Source organism: Ochotona curzoniae, unplaced genomic scaffold (genome assembly GCF_017591425.1).
Source record: "Ochotona curzoniae isolate NIBS_2020 unplaced genomic scaffold, NIBS_Ocur_1.0 scaffold_4505, whole genome shotgun sequence".
In the NCBI taxonomy this organism is placed as follows: domain Eukaryota; kingdom Metazoa; phylum Chordata; class Mammalia; order Lagomorpha; family Ochotonidae; genus Ochotona; species Ochotona curzoniae.
Genome location: NW_024467118.1, coordinates 15,765,649 through 15,780,544, shown reverse-complemented (window position 1 = coordinate 15,780,544; position 14,896 = coordinate 15,765,649). Strand labels below are relative to the sequence as shown.

The following is a 14,896-nucleotide window of genomic DNA, read 5'->3' as shown; positions in this document are numbered from 1 at the left end:
GAGAATAAGTCAAATGCCACCCACAGCCTATGTGCCAGCCACACGTGGTTAATGTGACCTGAGGCACAGCTTCCAGTTTTGTGTGACTTGGCTGGAGGATCTAGAGAGACAGACGTGCCCTCTAGCCAGTTACAGTGTCAATGTTGGGTGGCAGCACTGTTGGGGAACGCCCCTCTGGCTGCCCCTTTCCTGATCTGTATAAGTTTGTGCTCACTTTACAACAAACAGACTGGCTGTCTGTGGTGGTTGTTGTGGCTGAAGAAGAAATCATTGCCTTACCCCCAGTGGTTTCAGGGACTTGCTGGTAGGAAAAGTCCCCAAGATGTGTTCTTGTGTTTTATTACTGTGATTTCCTTTTTTGGGTGTTTTACTTTTGTAAAACATGTTTAGGTAAGTTAAAAAATGAGCTTAGGTTGTGAATACTAAGTCTGAGATAATTATAAAAGAAGTCAGAAATGGAGATAGAAATTTTAGAAAAATTAACAAACGAAGCTGTGAGAACAAATGGAAGTCTTGAAGAAATATTAGGAAAAGAGATCAAGGGGGAGTTGTTCAAAGGGTACAGAGGCAGACAGCCTATCAGGGAAACTGAGACACCACACAGAGAGGCACAGAAGGGCACCCTGAAGACGCCCCACAGAGAGGCAGAGAAGGGCGCTGAAGGCCAAGGATGACTATCAGATACTGTGGACAAGGAAGTTATACATGTTCAGTAATAGTTCATTTTCTAAGCTCTCACTTCAAGCTGGGTATTCTGCTGTTTTATATTTCAAATCTTATTTAATCTATTATGCACATGCCACAGGTGAAGTATCTGAAGTTCAATGAAGTCATGTAACTTACCCCAGGTGATAGGGTGAGCTGGCAGAACTGGGATCTGAACCCAGATCTGCTGGATTACAAAGCCCATGTTCTTAATTCTGCTGAAGTAAAAGAACTTCTTCAGGATGCAGCTTAATATTAGCAAAATAAGGATTGCTACATACTGTTTCTCCAGAAAGTAGATCTTAAAAACTGTCTAACAATATTTAGTAGTTAATGAGGTAATTACACATTTGGTCACATTATATCATCAAACAGATTATTTCGGGACTGTGTTTTGTAAATCTTTATTTCATAAATAGCACACTGGTCAAACCATGAAAACAGAATGCAACACAAGGCAAGCCTTGAACTGATCAGAACACTATTCCAGTCTAACAAAGGAAGGGCCCTCGCTGGACTACCAGTGTAGTGTTGTTCAGTGGAAGACAGAGCACCCTGGACATCTAAGCTTTTCAGCTTCCTCACAGTTGTGTTATCCAGAGAGTGTAAACATAGTAGGACAGATCTACCACAAATATAGAAAGAAAAGTAAAATAAACACTCTATGAAAGGCTATTTTATATGATGAATTACCATCCTTTTAAAGATTGAGAACGAGGTGGTGATATTTCAGTTTGGAAAGTTGTAATTTCCCTATTTCCCACTAGAGGAAGCAATAACATTGCTCTTACCATTTGGTGGATAAAAGACAGCATATTCTTCTAGTCCTATTTTTCCTAAAAGAGAAAAATCACAGAGCGTGTCAGTATGATTAAGTCAAACAAATCTCTAAACATTAACTTGAGGCAAGTGCTCAGACAATGTGCTACTGAAGACACCCATGCTCCACAGTTCTTTATTCCAGCTCACTCCTAATGCAGACCCCGGGAGGAAAGAGCGGGGCTTCAGTGGCTGGGGTTCTACCACCCAGGTGGGAGACCCGAATTGAATGTCCTGCTCTGGAGTCAACACCAGGCAAGGTTCAGGAGTGAAATAGAGTTTGGGAACCCTCTGTTTCTCTCAATTTCTAAGTTGTGCAAAAATTGGGTCTGGCATGGTCACCTAGCAGCTAAAGTCCTGGCTTAGCATGTGCCTGGGATCCCATATGGGCGTCAGTTTTAATTCCAGTGGCCCCGCTTCCCATCCAGCTCCCTGCTGTGGCCCGGGAAAGCAGTTGAGGACAGCCCAAAGCTTTGGGACCCTGCACCCGTGTGGGAGAACTGGAAGAGGTTCCTGGTTCCTGGCTTCGGATTGGCGCAGCACCGGCCGTTGCGGCTCACTTGGGGAGTGAATCATTGGACGGAAGATCTTTCTCTCTGTCTCTCCTCCTCTCTGTATATCTGACTTTCCAATAAAAATGAAAATAAATCTTTTTTTAAAAATCACAAAATTTAGTTTGAGAATGTGCTAATAGTGAAATTTTCAAAATGACTACAGTCTGATCTCATTTCATGAAAGAATTTGAACATTTGTTACCCAGTCTTTTGATATTAGCAAACTCTTTCAACAGTCAAAATCAATAATACAAACTAAAGTACAATATAATCAAAAGAAAATAGATATCAAACTCCTTAAGTACATAACAAGAGAAGCAACTATTTACAACAAAAATTGGCTTGCTAATTATAAGCAATTCTAACGCATTCATAAAAGCAAATTTAACCTTCCAATACCTCATTAGTTTACATTTAAATGGAATATGCTAAAAAGTCTTTAGCCATGTGGTGGTAATATTTTCTGAATCCTAAAACAGTTCATATGATCTGATGATAGGGATAAATATTTTCAATCAAAAATGTCCCAAATGATCAAGCTATACTTGCTATAATTAAATATTACCAGAGGTTTTAAAAGTAGTTTTTTTCTTAAAGAAAGAACGAGTGAAAACGAGAGAGAGAGACCACGGAGGAAGGGAGAAAAGAAAGCATTATACCCTTAGAATTGTATCTATGAACCACACTGAATCTGTTCTTCCGATGCTATTATCACATTAACACGAGAACTGATGAGAGTGTGATGTGGTAATTATCATATATTTGCTGTAGTCCTGAACATCTAATCTATTAGTGAATTCCTTATCTTAAAAAAGTAGTTTTCCCTGAAAAGTTGAAGGGTTCTCAGTTTTTATTTCCACTTTTCATTGAACATTTTTTAGTGAATGTCTGTTTTGAGAGTTTTCCAACTCCACTGAAGTCAAACGCTTTCTTGCACTTGACTGTAAAGTTCTGAATTAAAGTTTTGCTGTTGTTATGTTATGTTATGTTGCAGAGAGGAAAGAAACAAGAAGTATGAGCACTTTATATTCGGGTGTAGACAATGGAACACATCTTGTAAGGAAAGAAAGGAATAATAATAAAAACAGACATGTAGACAGACAACTGAACTGTTTTGAGAAGCAAACAGAATAATATAAAACACTGTCCTTTAACCATGTGGTTTATAATGCAGACTGAACCATGGCACATTAAGGTTTGTTTGCTAACTTTTCTGACACAGGCTTTATGTGTTTAGAAATCAGAACAGGAAAATTAATTATAGGTTGGTGGAGATGGTGAAGTATGGGCTAGTTAACTCAGAAACCCGTGATTCAGTGCGGAGTCGGTAGAGGGATGGGAAGCCTTCCATGTAACAAAGTCACAGCAAGAAAAGAAAAAAAAAAAGTCAAGTCCAGCAAATAAGACAAAACAGTAATAGAGGAGAAAGAAAATGGGGAAGCAAAAGGAGGAAAACTAAAATGCTGATTTGTTACAAGGTGCCTGACCACTGATTTTAATGGAAGTGGAAGAATGGCTACTGATGAGATCTTAAGAAATTTAGAATAAAAAATTGGCCAACAACCATATATGTTATAAAATAAAGATTCATGGCATAATTGCATAAGTCTTAACAAGAATACTTCCTTAATATAACTAAGACTTTACCTCTTATGTATGACTTCGGTGGTGAAGCACAGTTGTATGCAAAGTGACCCAACACAGATGTATCGCGGGAAAAACAAAGTAAAACCTGGGTATAACATTGGGGGGAAGAAAAGCAGTTAAACACAAAACAAGTAATTAAACATGGCCATAAAACCAGATAGTTAATTGCTATCTCCTACTTGGGAGGCACTGAGGTGCACCTGTTCAAATTTAGTAACAAGCCTTGCAAAGTGAAGTGTGCCTTCTATTGCTAAACATGCGTGATGGCAGTGTGTGCAGGGTAAGGATATCGCTGCTAAGCCATTGAGTCAGGCCCTGATGTTACTACTGATGTGCACTTCTTAAGACCAGTTGTAAATACACATATAAATTTTTCAAGCAAAAATGATTATTCATGCTGTATTAACACCTATTTTATCTCCACAAAATAATTATGTGCACTTTTTAAATGTTGCAGAATATTCGACTGTACAGATGTACAAAAGTTTATTTATTCTTCCTTAATAGCGAACATTTTGAATTATTTCCATTTGTCCCCAGTTGTAAGCAATACTACCGCAAACTTCTTTACACCAAGGTCTTTATGTAAACCTTTAATGGTTTAAATTCCTGAAAATGGACTGTGTAATTAAATGCTATGAACATTTTAAATTTAAAATCTGTAATATACATTGCCAAACTGCCTACCAGATGGTTGGAAAAAATTTTTTTAAATATTTTTAAAATTTGAGAGGCAGAGGTGGGGAGAGAGGACGATAAAGATAAGGATGATATTGACTAAGGCAGAATAAAGACAGTGCTCTCATCTTAAGGCTCAGTCTAGCGCCTACAATTGCCAGGGGTAGCTGGGTCAAAGCCAGCAGCTGGAACTCAATCCAGGTCCCCCATATGGGGGGCAGGAACTCAGTTCACTGAGCTGTCACCTGCTACCTCCTAGGATCCTCACTGGCAGAAAGCTGAAATTGAGAGCTGGAGCTGGGAATGACCTCAGACACTTGAATATGAAATGTGGATGTCTTCTGGCAACTTAACCACTAAACTAAAATCTGCTCCTCCAACCTCATGATGATGCATGTGTTCTCTTGTTCTCCTCACCAAAATAAGTTACTACTATGTCGTAGATTAAAAGTGGTACCTAGCTTTAATTTTCTTTTCATTTATTTTTTAAAATTTTGATAAACTTTACATAGTTGATTAGAGAACAAAGAGTCAAGGGTAACAGGAAAGTGGGTAAGACCATTGTTTCTACATTTTTGTGCCTGTGTGTATCTAGGGTAAGGTGGGTGACAAAGGGAGAAGGCCCCCAACCTCCCAACCCATCCCAGGGTCCCTGATATGGGCATGCTCCGAGGGCACTGCTCAAGTGGTTTTGATAGCTCAACAGTTCTGAATTGCCGCCAATCTCGCCATCCCATGCATGATGAAATCTCTCCAGAATCCACTGGCTGACACAGTCCACATTAGGGTCCTCTGTTGTGGTACCAGGTGTCCTCTGCAGGCTCTGATGAACCACCATTTCCTCCAGATGCACTTGGATATTCTGTCCACTGATCCATCTGAGCCTCTGAGGAGGCTCAGCTCTGACACCTGCCCTCCATGGTTGGACCGTGGAACCTGCAATTCTCTTCATGATTGGGTTTCTGGAATCGGCAACTCAGTTGAGGGATCCCCAAAGAAACTTTGTCGGAGGTGATCCCAGACCTGATTCTTGTGCGTGAATGCCAGTACGGGGTCCAGCAGACTGTCACCCCAATCAGCTTATGCATATGCTGGTGGTTGCAATTGCTGGGTCAGTTCTGTTTCCAGATCTGTCTTCCACACGACTAATGGGTGTTGCAGTCAAGCCTGATTCTGCCCACCTCACACTTGGCCCTCACACAAGCCAGTGGGTGTCTGCAGCCTAGTCGGGGTGATTCCCAGTAACCCCATCATGCCTGCCCCTACCTGGTTCTTATCTAGCTTTAATTTTCATTTGCAATGATCTGAATGATGAATTATGATTGACTTTGCACAGTCTTTTGGTATTTTGGGATTCACCATCCTGTTCCATTTATAATTTGGCATTTTAAAATTATTGGTTTATTTTAAAAATTCTCACCTTTGTCCTATTTTACAGATAATTTTGCTTAAAAGTTTATCATTTTTTTTTATACAGAGATGTTTTAAATGTATCTTTGGTCAAATCTACCAATACTTTCTCCCATGCTTAAAAACTCTCTTTAATATGTACATTCAATCTCTCTATATATTCATCTAAATCATACAAATCAAGGGTGCTATGCACCAAACATTCTGGCTCTTTACGTCTGAGAATATATCTTAGTTTGTCTCTTTTCACCACCCAGGTGGTAGGTGTGACCACAAAGGCTGCCCCCTTCATTCAATGCAACAAGCATGCATCACATGAGAGCTTCCAAATGGAACCTTCAAGAGTCAAACACAGCTAACTGCATTCCCTTTTTCACAATAACCATCAGTGGTTTAGTGATTAGCCTAGCAGTCTACACGGTAGAAAAAAAACTGAGCTGGCACCTATCCTCACTAGGATGGACATGAACAATTTTGTTGCTTAAAGCTCCAGGATTTTTAATTTTAGGTTACCACAGGATAATAATATTGACTAAAGCAGAAAAATTTTAACCACCATCTGACAGATTTGTTTTATGGCAAGATCATTTATCCATCTAGAACTTGTTTTGACACTAAACTTCTAGAGTTCAAACTGCAGGTCTACCATTTACTATCTCAGCGACACTAGGTAAGTTATCAAACTGAGTTGTACAAATTGATTAATATCCATAAAGTGTTTGAAACAGTGCCCTAGCACATGGTACTGTTAAAATGTTAGCAGTACTAACTATTCATACAATATGAATATTAGCTGTACTACTATTCATATGAATTTCTTCTATGGTCAACAGTTTCCCTCCTAGTATATTCAGTTTTGCATTTGTGTTATTTATAAGGTTCAACTTTTTCCTTTATTACTATTATTATTATTATTTTCCATGTTACAGTTTTGTGGATATAGGGATTCCCCTCTTCACCTCCCTTCTTCCCTGCCTGTTCTTTTCCTACCCACTGCTTACCTCCATATTATTCCAATAGTACAGTCCTTCAGCAACAGTCACAAGTCCAACATTCTGCTACTTAAATGTATCATGGCATTGTAGGTTTAGGCAATGGTAGGCAAATTTTCAAGGTATATTTCACAGTTTCATTGGGAGTCCTTTTATTTGGGAGTAGAAATACATACTGCAACGTATTTTCACTTCCCAGTATGCTAGTCTTTTTTTTTTTAACAGTTCACCTATGAGCTTATACCTATATACATGTTTACCTATATGTTTTTTTATTTTGCATGAATGTTTCCTATATCAGAGAGAAATATGATATTTGTCCTTTGGGGAAATAAATCCAATAATACATCAGACAGATTATTCACACACATTAAGTGGGATTTATCCCTGGCATGCAGTGATAATTTGGCATATGCAAATCAATAAATGTGATACACCACATCAACAAAACGAAGAATAAAAAGCATATGATCATCTCAATAGATGAGAAAAGGCATCTGATAATATCCAAACCACTTCTTGCTAACAATCCTAAACAAGATTGGCATAGAAGGAACATTCTACAACACAATCAAAGCAATATATGAAAAATTTAATGTCAGCATTTTCCACCAAGATCTGGAACTAGACAAGATGTCCACTTCTACCACTTCAATTCAACATCAGATTGGAATTCCTCACTAGAGCTATTAGGCAAGAAAAAGAAACAAATGGAATTAAAATTGAACATGAAGAATTAAAATTATCCTTGTTTGCAGAAAACATGATTAGATATATAGGAGAACAAAAGACTCAATAAAGAACCATTGGAACTCATAACAGAGGGTATCAGGGTACAAAATGAATGAACATAAATCTATGCCAGCATACACAAATAACTCCATGGCTGAGAAAGAACATGTAAGTACAGTCTCCTTTAAAACATTAGAAAAGAATCTTAAATACCTTGGAATAGATCTAACCAAAGACATGGAAGACCTCTACGATGAAAACTATACAACATCAACTGTTTATTCAACTTGAATGGGATTTAATGGGCTAAGCTGCTGTCTGTTATGCTGGCATTCCATGTGGATAACAGCCTGAGTCTTGGCTGCTCCATTTCCTATCCATTTCCTTGCAAAGGCACCTGGGAAGGCAGTGGAAGATGGCTTAAGTCCTTGGGCCTCTGCATCTACATGGGAAACCCAGATAAAGCTCCTGGATTTTGGCTTTAGTTTGGCCCAGCCCGACCTTTGTGGCCATTTGGGGATTAAACTAGTGAGCAGAAGATCTTTCTTTCTCTATCTGTCCCTCTCTTTCTGCATCTCTGACTTGTAAATAGATATTCAAAAACATTTTAAAATGAATTTTGGCACAATTTCTAATGTGATTTTAGTATTAATGAGATAATCATACTTAATTTTTGACCTGTTAATGTGATGAATATTGTCTTACGATTATGTAAAATAACTAAGCTTTAAGAGCTTAAATCTATAAAATATGAATCTTGCCAAACTTTGATGTATCACTGTGGTACACAGGACAACATTCTCCAAAGATGTCCACATTCTAATTCTCGGAATTTGATATCTTGCCTTATATGACAAAAGAGATTTACACAGGTAATTAAACTTGAGATCTTTAAATGAAATTATCTAGGATTATCTGGCTGGGCACAATGTAATCACAAAGAAAATAATAAACTGGGGCTGGCACTATGGTATAGTAGTTGGCCTCTGTAACATAGGCTTCCCTTCTGAAAACTGGTTCAAGTCCCAGATGCTCCATTCAAGTTCCTCTCCCTGCTAATGTACTTGGAAAAGCAGTAGAGGATGACTCAAGCGCTTTGGCTCCTGCATTCATATGTGCAACCCAGAAGCAGCTTTGGGCTCCTGCCTTTTTCATGACCAATAAGTTACAGCCACTTGGGGAGTGAACCAGCAGAAAGGAATCTCTCTCTCTCCTTGACTGCATGCCTCTTTGACTCTATCCATAACTCTGTTTTTCAAATAAATAAAAAATAAATCTTAGTAAAAAGCATACTCAGCAGCTGCCATGGTGGCATATAAAGCTAATCTATTGCTCATGGTGCTGGCATTCTGTATGGGTGCTGGTTCATGTACTGACTGTTCCACTTCCAATTTAGCTCCCTGCTAATGAGCTGGGAAAGCAGCAGAGGGTAGCCCTGGGCCTTGGGCCCTTGCACCTAGTAGGAGATTCAGAAGAAGCTCCTAGCTGCAGATCAGCTCCGTGGTGGCCATTTGGGGAGTCAAACAGTGGATGGAAGACCTCCCTCTGATCCCTGCCCTCTCTGTAAAAATGTACCTTTCAAACAAAATTACTAAATCTTCAAAAAGCAATACTGAAAGAAGAGATAGCAAGGTCAGAGTCAGAAAGATTTAAAGATGGCATCCTGCTGGCTTTGGAGATGGTGGAAGGGAATGAGCCAAGGAGTGCAGGTGTACTCCAGAATCTGGAAAAGGCAAGGGAACAGGTTCCCTTCCAGCACCTTCAGAAGTTAGCTCTGGGGAACCCACTACAGACTTCTGAGTTTCAGAACTGTAAGAGAATACACTTAAAGCTCCTGCATTTGTTGTAGTTTACTATAGGTGTAACAAGGCCAACACAACAATAAACAAATACAACAATGAAGTTAAGTAAAATAATATAAGATGAAAATACTGGTAAACTCACAAATATCTTCTTACCAATGCCTGAAAGTGAAAAAATGTTCCTAAAAATATTATATTAACATTCTAGTTTAGGAAACTGATGGGAGCACAGTAATTTTAGAAGTCCTGTTAAATATACTCCAATAGAGTCTCTGCTGCCCCTGGGTAGACAAGATATCTGAGACTGCTCTAAGCAGAAAATTGGTCCTGTAAGGTGATAATGCCAGAGGTGGTGTTTTAGTATGTAACAGTGTACAACCCAGGGATACAAGCAAAGAACTTACAACTTTCATTTTGAGTTGCTTTTACTCCCGAGACTCTAATGTAATGTAATCCGTAAGGTAAAAACAGTCCAATTGCAAACTTGCTAGAAAATGTCATTATATTAGAATAAAAATGAAAACGTGCAAAGGAAGGCTTTCATTGCACACAAATGTCAATTTTATAAGTTACCATAGTAGTACCCTCTCTTTCAAATCTCTCGGAAGGCAGCTGTTCATGCATTCCACGAGCAGCCGGCACACATTTGAGGCATTCATGGCAAATCCTCAAATGTTGGGTCTCTGTATTTTTTTATTTCTCATTGTTGTTTTTGATCACAGAGGTTTAGACATAGAGGTAGAGGTATGGATACAAGAGGTCATTATTGTGGCATACCCTCCCCTGCATTGCTGTAGGTCCCTACTCTTATGGCTAAAATGACTTTCAGGAAATTTAGAAGCTCAGTATCATTCTTCATTTATCTCTTTTTCCCTTTTGTAGAGACAACTATTAAAATACAGGACATTAACAAAGAACTGTATACAAGGGAAAAACTTAGAAAGTGATCATGTATGACCAGGGAAAGGTGTAAGTTCAGAAAACTTAAAAAGCCTCAAGTTTATATTTCATGGTGACACTTGGGGAAGCAAAAAAAAAAATACAATCAAAGAAATAAAAACAATCATCATCATCATCAACAACAACAACAAAACAAACAACGAGAAAAGCCAGGAAAACTTGCGAAAGACAGAGGATCTGGTTTCCAAAAATCTCACAATATCATATTTTAAACTTCACTTTTTAAGAACAAAAAAAAATCACATGTAATAAAAAGAACCTGGGAAATATGGCCCACTGAAAACAAAAAAATAACAAAATCAGAATCTATTACTGAAAACCTGCTGGCAGATCTCCTAGACAAAGACTTCAAAAGCAACTATTTTAAAGATGCTCAGAGAATTAAAGGCAGAAATGCAGAAAGCCAAGAAGTTAAGTAAAACAAAAGCTTTCAATTTCTTATTTAAAAAAAATTTATTGTAAAGCCATAATAACATTATAAGCTGTGGTGCTAACATATAAATGCAGTTGTTGATTTTGTGTTGTGGCTTTTCATTTAGGGGGATGTGCAATAACGGTTTAATGGAGACTATCGTGTCCAGATGTGAGGATACAATGCAGTATGCATCTCTACTTGCAGACTAAAAATGGATTCCCAGTGAAACTGTTACGTATCTTGACAATAGGATGCTGGACTCTTTGCCATTGTCCATGCCTGCAATGATAGACATTTGACTGTGTTTAGAGAACTATACTATAGTAATGATATAGGGGAACTCAGTGAGTAGGGGAGAGAATTGGGGAGGTAGGGGACTAGGAAAATCCAAGGGGCCAATGGAACTGTATTATAGAATGATGATGATGATAATAATGATAATAATAATAAACCTAAAAAATAATAAAGACAGACACATAGACTAAGGGACTAGAATGGACTCCAGGAATCAAGTCCTGTACATGTGGTCACATGATTACAACAAGGGAGAAAGGACTGGGCAGTGGAGAAAAAATAATCTTTCCACAATGTGTTCAGACAACTGGATATCCATCCATATGCAAAAAAACCTGAGTTTTATATTTATATAATACTATACCCCCCAAAAAACTCAAAAATATATCAAAAAAACCCTGTATCTATAGAAATGTTAGGAGAAAAGAGGGCAAAAACTCCATGACATCTTGCATATGACACCAAAAGCAAAGACAACAGAAGAAAAATATAAATAAATTTGACTTCCTCAAAAATTTAAAAAGAATTTTACATGAAACAGCATTGCTAACACAGTAAAAAAGCAACTCAAAGCATGTGGAAATATTTGTAATTATGTACCTGTTAAAGCATTCATATTCAGAAAACAGATATTTTAAAACTTCATGATTAGAAAAAAAATTTTTCATTACTCTCAAATTATTCCAAATAATTGAAAAGGAGCGAATCCTTCCAAATGATTCAATTGGATATACTCTTAGTGTGCAAGGATGATTCAGCATATGCAAATCAATGAATGTGATACATCACATTAACAATGCTAAGAATAAAAGCCAGATGATTATCTCAATAGACACAGAGAAAGCATCTAAAAAATTAAAATATCCTTTTGTGATACAAATCTTAAGAAACCAGGCACAGAAGGAACATTCCTCAATACAATCAATGCAATATAAGAAAAACCCAAAACCAGCATCATACTGAAGAGAGAAAAGTTGGAAGCATTTCTACCATGATCCAGAATATGACAAGAATGCCCACACCCACCACTATCATTCAGTATAGTTGTGTAGTTTTAGAGTAGGTAGGCAAGAAAAAAGAAACCATGCAAATTGGAAAGGAGGAAATCAAATTATCAGTGCTGGCAGATGACACGATCCTTTGCAATGGTACTAAAAAACTCCACCAAGAGACAATTATCACTGATAAGAGAATATGTCAAAGTTGCACAACATAAAATTGACACACGAAAGTCAACAGCACTCTTGAACACCAACAATGTTCTGAATGAAGAAAGGACTTGCGAAATCAAAACAATTCATGATAGCTATGAGACAAAATCAAACACTTTGGCATACATTTACCAAAAATGTAAACATATCTACAATTGAAATGACAAAATACTAATGAATCGAAGATACCAAAATAATGGAAAAATCGTTTCCATGTTCTTGGATTGATTGAATTAACAAATAAAAGCTTGAAATAAGAACCCTGCCTTACCACCTTATGAAAATATCAACTTTTAATGAATCAAAGATCTAAATCAAGACCTGAAATGGTCAAGTCTCTAGGAAAGCACTGGGGAAACAGTACAAGACAGTGACCTAAGCAAAGACTCCTTGGGCAAGACTGTGGAAGCACAGACAAAAAAGAAAAACATGGGACTACGTCAAGCTAACAAGCTATTGCACAGCAAAGAAAATAAAGCAAAGAGAGAAAAAACAGAAGAAAATATTTGCAAACCATGCATCTGATAAAAGATTAATATCCATAATACATAGAGAGCAACAGAAGCTCAACAACAATCAAACAATGCAGCTAAGAAAAGAGCAAATGGTAGGAACTGATATTTGTCCAAGAATCACCAATGAATTTATGAAAAAAAAAAACATAGGGATCATTAGTCATTAGGAAAATGCAAACAAAAACCACAGTGAGACATAACCTCATCCCAGGTAAAATCACTATTATCCAAAAAATCAAAAAATAGCAAATGATGGGCCTGGTGGGATAGCATAGTGGTTAAAGTCCTCGCCTCACACAACCCGGAATCCCATATGGGCGCAGGTCCTATCCCAGTGGCCTCATTTCCCATCCAGCTCCCTGCTTGTGGCCCGGGAAAGCAGTTTCCCAAAGCTTTGCGACCCTGCACCTGCTTGGGAGACTTGGAAGAGGCTCTTGGCTGCTGGCTTCGGATTGGCTCAGCTCTAGCCCTTGTGGCTTGCTTGGGGAGTGAATCATCGGATGGAAGATCTTCCTCTCTGTCTCTCCTCCTCTCTGTATATCTGCCTTTCCAAGAAAAATAAATCAATGTTTAAAAAAAAATAGCAAATGATGGTGAGGTTGCAGAGAAAAAGTTATGCTAATACATTGTTAGTGGTAATGCAAATTGGTACAACTAACATGGAACACTGCACAGATTCCTCAGGAAATTAAAAGGTCTACCATAAAACCCAAAATTCGTGAAGTTCAGTAAAAATCACGCTTGAATAGTATAAGCTGCTAAATATAAAAATGAAAACAGACACGAGACAGCTGAAATAGTGCCCTATAACCATTTTAAGGTTTATAGCAGCTGTTTGTGTATAAAATAAAATTGAAATGTTAAAGGAGTAGTTACAGGATGTGGTTAAGAACTTGCATTTTCTAACATATCAGTCACTCAATGTCATGTTAATTAACTTCATGATGTTGTAAAAGTCCATGTTTCTTCCTGTTGAAGTTAAGTAACGGCTTTTCATTGGAGGGGATGATATTCTGCCAGCTCTACTTTCAGACAAAGGATGGCCTCCCAATGAAGTTATTGAAATTACCTGGACAAAAAGATATTGGGCTCTGCAGGGTCCATGCCCGCAATGAAGGAATCATGAGTGGTTATGAACTGTACTGCTGTAACAATATGGAGGAATTCAATATGCAGGGAGGGCTTGGGAAAGGGTTGGGGGAATTCCAGAGCCTATGAAACAATAAAAAAAAAAAACCAAAACAGTGATCCAACTGCTAAAAATGTATCCAAAGTAAATGAGATCAGTATAAGATGCACTCTCATGTTTACAGAAGCTGAATTTACAATAGCAGATAGTGGAATCAGCCCAGATGTTCATCAGCCAATAACCGGATAAAGAAAATGAAGTACATGTGGTGGTAAGTACACACAGGGATTTCATCACAAAAAGAAAATCCAGCACTTGCAACAAGATGGATGCAACCGGAGATCATGCTAAGGGAAATAACCCAAACCCAGAAAGACAAGTGCTTCATTTGTAGAGGTTAATATAGAGTACACAGATTGAGTAGAAGTCATAGTATTGGGTATGAATTTACAAATATTGCCTCATGAATGCATGCTATGTAAATGTCAATGCACTTTAATTTCTCCACATTATGATTAATAAAATGTGATCAAATTAAAAAAGAGAACACTGAGAAGAACAGCAGAAAAATAAGGAACTTTTTTTGAATCAGTTTCTTAATTAGGCATGGGGCTCTCAGTTAAAATTTTCTCCTTTTCTGACTTCCAGCTGGTCCATCCTTCCTTGATTTCTGATATTAATTTCCAAACACACAATCATTGTTAACGACTCAAAACCTAAGAACGTTGTCATTCTTGATCCCTTCCTTCTCTCTCGATCTCTCTACCAAAATCCTCTTACCCCCACTTTGATGCTTGCTAATCCCCTGTTCCTTCCTCTCTCCCTCTTATCCAACATCTATCGAGCATCTAACATGTGGCAGACGCTGTTCAAGAATTAGAGCCACAAACATAACAACAATGACAACAAACAACTGTCTTCATTGTTCCTATGTTTTTGTCGAAGGAGACAGAAACAAAGCAACAAAATAGTATGCCATACAATGTTAAGTGCTATAGAGAAAAGAAGGCAGACAAGAGGTATAAAACACATT

At 37.9% G+C, this 14,896-nt stretch overlaps 1 protein-coding gene across 2 annotated transcripts in view; it reads right to left on the bottom strand.

Annotated features, from left to right (window-relative positions):
• TBC1D19 (TBC1 domain family member 19) overlaps nt 1-14,896 on the bottom strand; it is a 107,065-nt gene that overhangs the window by 30,719 nt on the left and 61,450 nt on the right. For both annotated transcript variants that reach the window (XM_040965834.1, XM_040965835.1), the window contains 2 exons: nt 3,726-3,810; nt 1,497-1,541 (listed from right to left, as the gene is read on the bottom strand). In XM_040965834.1, the coding sequence (XP_040821768.1) occupies nt 1,497-1,541; nt 3,726-3,810 (130 nt within the window). The remainder of the gene's footprint in view (nt 1-1,496; nt 1,542-3,725; nt 3,811-14,896) is intronic.